Here is an 8,348-nt window from a genome sequence, read left to right as displayed (position 1 = left end):
GTTTAATATTTCCTGTGAGCATTCCTCGAGTAGAGCTGGCTCCTCTGACTTGTTTGATGCATCAGACATGAAAATATCCCTATATCTTTGGTGGGGGAGAGTGAATTTATTGGTTTCTCTGATGTAGCCTTGTTGTCCCTAAGACATATTCTACCACCAAGCAACCCTGCCAGGCCCTCATCTGTCTTGCACTTTTTGGTGGGTTTGCAGACCTTACTGTCAGCCTAAGCATCCAGGTGCTCCTCACTTTTTAAAAACGCTTTTGATTTCCTCTCCATATTTGATCTACTGTGATACAGGCTGTCCTGTTCTCTCCATTTGCATAAGCCTTCTGCTTTCTAAATGGCTTTCTTTTCCTCTAACAGTCTTGCTAACTATTCTATTGATGGACATGGGGCTCATGTTTATTAAAATATCTATTTCTTTTGGAATTGAGGTTTCTGACACAGGTTTTCTAGAATTTTCTATCCATTTTTCTAAACAACCTCCTAAAGTCTTCCTTCTGGAATTGTTTCTTGTCCTACAACAGTGCCAAATATAGGTCTAGTGTGATTGCTGGTACAGAGCACCCACCACCAGAACTTGCTTAAATTAGGGCCTATGCAGCAGGAAAGACCAAGTGTAGACTAGCCCTTCATGTTGTGGATTTGTTTGCAGGACTAATTATTCTTGGAAGCAGGCATCTGTTGCATATGGACATTGTATCTCCTGCTGCTGCAGAATTTTACCTTTATAAAGGCATCCAAAACCTGTTCTTGCTACCTTCTTTCAGCTTCCTACTCTCACTCAATATTTTCTGATAACTGTCATTGTCATGATGAGGTGTTGGGTAGTACATTCCTAATACTATGTTTTTATTATTAGAGTGTGAGATGTCTACCCACAAGAACTCTGCCCACAAAGTGCTTCTCTTTAGCCATAATATTTATATGCCATTGGAAACTATATAGTCCTCCTCCACCTGTGCATCCTACACTATCATTATGGTAAAGCTGGTAGCATGGCAACACAGGCTCCCATTGATTATCCCCTCTCTAGCAGGTCTCTGAGGTTCCCCTTGCACCAGGGTTGCTGTCTCATGCCAAGCCTTCCAGTTCTCCTGTCTAATTTTTTGCTTGGAGCATCAGAGCAGAATTACATGTAAGATTTGCTTGTGATCAGCCACTCAAGATAGCATGTGACAGCTAACTGGATTTGCCCTCCCTAGTTATTGCAGTTGGGTTTTATTTCCCCCCTGGCCTTGTCACTGGTGCATTGGATGTCAGTTTGTTGCCCTCACAGGTCTCACCAGTTCAGCCCACTTGCTTTCCTATGCCCATCATCTCTGCTGTTCCTTCTAATTAAATATTCCTCCTCAAACCTTTCAGTCTGCAATGCTAGGAGCCTGGCTCTGCTCTGATGGTTCAGTCTCTTGTTTCTGTATCACTTGCCTTTATCCCAAAAGATCCCTCAATTCCTTACATATCTAAATTTATCCTCTCTGCTGCCTTATCTGTACACTGAAACTCTGTGTCTGACCTGAACTTCTGTCTTGCCTCATAGCTGAATCCCAAAGGTTTCACCTTCATCCCTAGTGCCCACAATGCCCACAGCTACCATCAGGCACACTCCTGCACCCCCAAAGGATCTCCACAAAGATCTCATGAAGTCTGGTCCCTGAGAAGACCTTGCTCCTGTCTTGCTCCTGCTGAGCCACTCTTGCCCTGAGACATCCAGCCTTGTCCTTCCATGTCCTCACCCCCTTGCCTTACACATGCATGCACAAAACCTATCCCAGGGAGGCAGACACACTTTGCATGCTAGGCAGTTTATGGGATAGTCCCCACTTTGCTGCTAGTCTGCCAACTGCGTCCTGAGTTTAAAAACTGACAGTTTTAGGGCACTTCTGTTAATTTAGTGTCTCTTCAAATTAAACAAATCTCCTCTTACTTTTCCTCTATCATATTTCCCCCTGGTTTGTGCAGCCATTAGTTAAGGGTATTAGATTCACCTTAGGCAAGGAATGTCTTTCTGTTTTCCTCTTACCTTAAATCACACTCAAGCCAAGCTAAGATAAATATTTGTTCTTAATAAAAAAGCAAAATATTTGTTCTTAATAAATAGATATAATATAATATATATAATTTATAATAAAAGGTAGATATTTACTTGTAAAGTCCATAGTAATCAAGTTGTAAATCTTTTCAAAAGACTTCACAGAGGTAAAGAAAAAACCCCACCTAAACTCTACATCTAATCTACTAGCACAGCAGTTATTTCAGAAAAGCCTTTCTTCTTGCTTAGCTGATGTGCTCCCTCTCTTCTGCCAGGGTGATTGTCAGAGCCCCAGGACACATCAGCTACTTCTACTTGATAGTTTTTATCAGGGGAACCCATATACAGAAAAAAAATCTCCTGCTTGGGAGTCTCCATCAGAGAAGACTTGCAGTACCACTTGAAGAGCGATTCTAATTTCAGGTGTCCCTTTCTCTCCCTGCTTTTTACTCAGACACCTGTTAGACCTTACCACCAGTAAAATCTTTGGGGGGACTCTGTAGGTCCAGTCTTACCTAAAAGCCACTGTGTTTGTTCTGGTCCCAGGAGATATTCTGGACTCTCTTGCTGGAAACAAAGTTTATTGCCTGTCTTTACATAGAACATTCTTTCTGTTCATCTAGGAGTCATCTCCTCACCTTAGTTGACTAATGAACAGCTCTTGACTTCAAGAAGGGGTAAAATTCTCCCCTTCTCCTCTGTGGTTGCTTGAGATAGTCCTCTGTGAAATACATCATTCACTACACCTTCCTTCCTACATCAATCCATGTGTTAAAACACAATTAACAGAAGCATCTAAGTATGATAATTACATGATTCATTCATAGGCCTTGACTGAGGGCAGCCACCATGGTGGTTAGTAGCTTTCAGATGACTGGTCACCAGCCCTTTTCTCTTAGACATCCCATAATAACATGAAAGTTTTGTCTGGATAATTTGGAGTGGAGTTTGAGTACTGGCTTTCTTGCCAGGCCCATGGATGCTGAATTTTCTCAATTACACATGTGCATCTAGTTTCCTAAAGGTGTTTAGCTGAAAGGAAAGAGGAGGAGCAAAAATATAGCTTTAAAGGTAGTTGTTAGCTAGACAACTTCGTGTGAAGAACCTGAGCAAAGTGCCCCATAAGAGTCATAGAATCATAAAATGGTAGGGGTTGGAAGGGACCTCTGGAAATAATCTAGTCCAACTCACCTTCCAAAGCAGGATCATCTGGGGCAGGTCACACAGGAACACATCCAGATGGGTCTTGAAAGTCTCTAGAGAAGCAGATTCCACAATCTCTCTGGGAGTCTGTTTCAAGGCTCTGTCACCCTTATAGTAAAGATATTTTTCCTCATGTTGAGGTGGAACTTCCTGTGTTTCAGTTTGTATCCATTGCCCTTTGTTCTATCACAGGACACCACGGAAAAGAGACTAGCACCTTCTTCTTGACACACACACTTCAAATATTTGTAAAGATTAATAAGATCCCCTCTCATTCTTCTCTTTTCCAGACTAAACAGCCTCTGGTCTCTCAGTTCTTTCCTCAAAAGATAGATGTTCCAGTCCCTTATTCACTCTCATAGCCCTCCACTGGACACTCTCTAGTATTTCCCTCTCTTTCTTGAACTGGGGAGCCCAGAACAGGACATAATACTCCAGAGGTGGTCTCACCTGGGCAGAGTAGAAAGGGAGGAGAACCTACCTTGACCTGCTGGCCACACCCTTCTTAACACACTCCAGGATACCATTGGCCTTCTTAGCCACAAGGGCACATTGTTGTCCCATGGATGTCTTATTGTTCACCAGGGCTACAAGGTCTTTCTCCATGCAGCTGCTTTCCAGCAGGTCAACCTCTGTGCTTGCAGTACTCTCCCCAGGATACAGGGACTCATGGGCTTTTCATTGACTGAATTTTCATTGCCCTAATCCTATACTTGAGCAGATAGCATCAGGCCACAAGCCATCACTTGTGACCATTAGGGCTTTGAATTTGCCCATGCTCCAAGTCCTTCATCCTTGTTTGACTCCTCTAGGTTTCACAGAAGATGTAGTAAACCAGAGGTAAAAGGGCTCTTCCCTTTGCAGTACCTTGGGCTGTGATGTTTCCCTGTGGAACAGGGACATGGGTTTCAGGCAGGAGACAGGCTGGTCCTTGATCCCACACAGAGAACTTATGAGTCTGACAGATCTTTTGTACAGGAAACCAAAACCATTCAAAACTCCTCTGCCTGCAAAAGATTTGTTGTCAGGAAGTATACTTTGCCCTTCCCTTCTCAGGGGAAGAGGATCTCAGATGAGGAGTTTTCCTTCAGAAGCACTTGTTTACTGAGGCTGGGGCTTTGCTGAGTTTCAATATCCAGTTTGCCCACTTCCAGCCTTCAGTGCTCCTCAGCTCAATAGATATTATTCTCTTTATATTCTGGGGGGATAATTTCAGGCACCACAGCAACATGTATAACATTGGTATGAGTGACTGTCCCCCTTCTCCGAGCTGCCACACTCTCACCTGACAATGGAGTGGATAAGTGTCGTGGGTTTAGAGCAGACAGAAACTCTTTTACCCCTTCCCAAGGGAGTAAAAGAAAAACGCTCCACACAGGGTTGGAAAGAATTGGAAATTTAAATGGAAGCACTATTCACAACTGTATACAACAGTACAAAAACATACAAAATACATAACATTCATTTCTCCATCCTGGGCTTACACAAACCTCACTAGTCCAACATCATCCAAAAACCTTTCCCCCAGCCAGGCCAAAACACCAGGTCTCAATGCACTCCCCCACACCCCCACACACCCCCTGCAATACATAGGCCCAAATTACACAGAAGAAATTAGCTCTGCCAAGGCTGAGCCAGGATGCAAACCTCCTCCACAAGAGAGAAGGTCCACCTGGGAGCAGAGAGAGGGGAAAAAAAAGGGAAAAAACTGACTATGCAGCCAGTTTATGTAGGCAAGAGAGATGCAGGCTGATGGCAATGAAATAACAAAGATTACATTTTCCGGTGTCCACCTCCCTGCACCTCTCTGGTACTCAGAGGGCTTCTTTATGGTTAAGATATCCCAGTTCTTAAACCCATAACAGTAAATCCTGTTCTTTGGGAGCCTAGCACTGGGGCTGTGCTTCCCACGCTCCCTGTTGTGACTTCTAGGGCACATCTGAAGGACATTGAACTGTTGGAGTGGGTCCAGAGGAGAGCCACAAGGATGATCAAAGGAATGAAGCACTTCTCCTATGGGACAAGTCGTGAAAGTGGGAGCTATTCAGCCTGGAGAAGAGAAGGTTCCAGGAAGATCTTATAGTGGTCTTTCAATACGTGGAAGGGGCCTACAAGAAAGCTGAGGAGGGACTTGTTACAAGGGCTTGTAGTGATAGGACGAGGGGCAGTGGCCTTAAAATGAAAGAGGGTAGATTTAGACATGATATTAGAAAGAAATTCTTTACAGTGAGGGTGGTGAGACATTGGAACTGCACAGAGAAGTTGTGGATGCTCCCTCCCCGGAAGTATTCAAGGCCAGTTTGGACAGAGCCTTGAGCAACCTGGTCTAGTGGAAGGTGTCCCTGCCCATGGAAGGAGGGTTGTAACTAGATGATCTTTAAGGTCTCTTCTAACCCAAATCATTCTATGATTCTGTGATTGTTGGGAAAAGCTGGATTTTGAACCATGTCTCTGAAGATGGGCTGCTCTAAACATAGCTCACAGTTTGTAAATTAGCTCCCATTTACAGCATACTGGGTAACTGGGAACCCAGAGCACCCAAATCTAGAACCCACTTCTCCTCCAGGGAGACTCCACCTATGCAAATAAATTTATTTCAAATTGTGAAGGCAATGAGGTCCAGAGCAAGATACATGATGCAGTCACATACCATCAACCCATTATCATTCTCACTGGGACAAATTAAAAGCTTCTTTTTCATGCATTTAAAAATGTCATGTTCTGGTTTTTAAGCTAAAATTTTCCATGCTCCATCTCTAGAACAGTTTGGCAGATAGAGAGAGAATTGCTCCCACTATTAAACAAGCAACAATTCTGACTCCTTCCTTTCAAAATACTGCTAGCTGCAGGTCAGCTGAAAGAAGAAATTAGGAGTTCAGCAAGGAAATAGACTCTAATGAGAAAAAAAAAATATTTAGAGTGTTTTAATGATGAGTGGTTTGGATTTGATTGAATTATAGCCTCATAGGAGGAAAAAAAGACACTCCCTGTGAACACAGCCCATTTTCTTACAGGCTGTTTTCATTAGGGCTGCAAACGTGCTGTTCCCTGGCAGTATGTGTAGATGGCTGATGCAGAGCATCTGAGCATGAAACAGGCTGAGAAAGTGGCAAATGAACCAAGTGCCCCACAAAAAGAGAAATAGAAAGCCATCAGAAATTAAAAAGAAAGAAGAAATACATTGCAAAGAGGAGGGAGTTTTAAAAGGAACCATGCATAATTGGCACAGTATTTATGCAATGTTGAAGGTCAAAATGTCCTCAATTTATGCATTTTGGTATATATCAGTATGCCTCTGGTATTGGTCACTTCAGTGACATGCTGCTGACAACATACCAGAAAAATTTCATTAGTTCTTCTGGCTTTTCATCCTAATTTGAAATGTAGACTTACCAGAGCGGACAGCAATTCCTTTTCTGATCAGGTTTTGATGTTCCTATGGGAGGTAACTGAGAACTCAAACACTCCCTGCTACAAAATGGCTGACAGCAAGTTGGCTTGTTTTATACAGAGAGGATGAGAGAATTGCCATTGAACATACACATAACACTCACCTTTAAAAGGCAGCATTTTCATAGGCTGAGATAACAACCGACTGCTGTAATATTGAGATAACAACCCACTGCTGTAATACTGAAACTGCCTACAGACGACTTGAGGGTTTATGCCTTAAGATGTGTGTATCCTGGGGCATCACAAGTAATTACTCATTAATGAATTTTTTATTTTGCCCTCTGCATTTTGCCATTTCTGCCTTCAGCAAAACAGTCCCAATAGCTGTACTCCATTTCCAGTCTGTAACCCAGTACTCATACTGCTTCTTTTCATTTTGGCAGAAAGACAGAGAACCCGGCTCTAGACTATGAATATTTCTGAGATGGCACTAGATAACAACTTCACTAACAGCTCCTTCAACTGTGCAGTTGACAACTTCAAGCAAGTCATTTATCCCATCACATACCTCATTATCTTCGTCCTGGGTGCTGTTGGAAATGGCCTCTCCATTTATGTTTTCTTCCAGCCTTCACAGAGAAAGATCTTAGTAAATGTTTACATGCAGAACTTGGCTGTGTCAGATCTCATGCTTGTAAGCACTTTGCCCTTTCGGGCCACGTATTTCCTTTTGGGATCACGTTGGATATTTGGTGATATTGTCTGCAGGATCATGACTTACACCTTGTATGTGAACATGTACTGCAGCATCTATTTTCTTACTGTGCTCAGCATGGTTCGGTTCATAGCCATTGTCTACCCATTCAAACACTGGAAAGTAGCCAACATGAAGTATGCCAGGATAATATGTGCAGCCATATGGATCATTGTTCTTGTAGCCTCCAGTCCCCTGTTATGCAACAAAATAGCTGGATACAATAACCCAGTCAAGTGCTTGGACCTGCACCCCTCCAATGCACAGAGACTCCTTGTGATGAACAGCTTCGTCCTCGTTGTGGGCTTCATTCTGCCATTTTGCACAATTATTGTCTGCTATGTCTTTGCAATCAAAGCATTGCTCAGGTCCAGGACTCCACAGAACAAAAAGACAATCTGTCACAAGAAGGCACTGTCAACTATCATCATCACTCTCATCCTCTTCCTCATCTGTTTCCTGCCATATCACATACTGCGAACTGTCCACCTGATGCACAGCAGCTGCAGCCAGGCCAACCTGCCCATGCACAAAGCACTAGTAGTCACTCTCTGCCTTGCTGCCATGAACAGCTGCCTCGATCCCATCCTTTACTATTTTGCTGCTGAAAATTTCAAAGCAAAAGTCAGAAGCTTGTACTGCAGGTAGCTGATGCAGAATTGCAAAATGGTATATATACAGTCCTGATGGGATCATACCACTCAATGACAGAGGCTATATGGTGTTAGTCATCTGGAAGCCATGCTGCTCAGTACTAGGCATCTCTGGAGCAAAAGTGTCTTGAAGAGAGTTCACTAGGGATAGCTAAAACCAAGGTAGGATGACCAGAGTTCAGATGCCTGGGTGTGATCTCTGGTCCTCTTCTATTTAGTGGTGTGATCTCTCGTCCTCTTCCATTTAATGGTGTAGATACGTGTCTAGTGTTCAGTCTCTCTGGAACAAGGGATTGAAAGGGATTTGCCTT

The 8,348-nt window shown here is 43.2% G+C and overlaps 1 protein-coding gene across 1 annotated transcript; it reads left to right on the top strand.

Annotated features, from left to right (window-relative positions):
• Positions 1-4,951: 4,951 nt before the first annotated feature.
• On the top strand, positions 4,952-8,032 carry CYSLTR2 (cysteinyl leukotriene receptor 2). Its single transcript, XM_054383370.1, has 2 exons — positions 4,952-4,960; positions 7,097-8,032. Exons 1-2 carry the CDS (start codon positions 4,952-4,954, stop codon positions 8,030-8,032), a joined length of 945 nt encoding a protein of 314 aa, XP_054239345.1.
• Positions 8,033-8,348: the final 316 nt, after the last annotated feature.

Source organism: Indicator indicator, chromosome 1 (genome assembly GCF_027791375.1).
Source record: "Indicator indicator isolate 239-I01 chromosome 1, UM_Iind_1.1, whole genome shotgun sequence".
Lineage (NCBI taxonomy): Eukaryota > Metazoa > Chordata > Aves > Piciformes > Indicatoridae > Indicator > Indicator indicator.
Note: the sequence above shows the minus strand (reverse complement) of the source record. Positions and strands in the feature narration are given on the sequence as shown.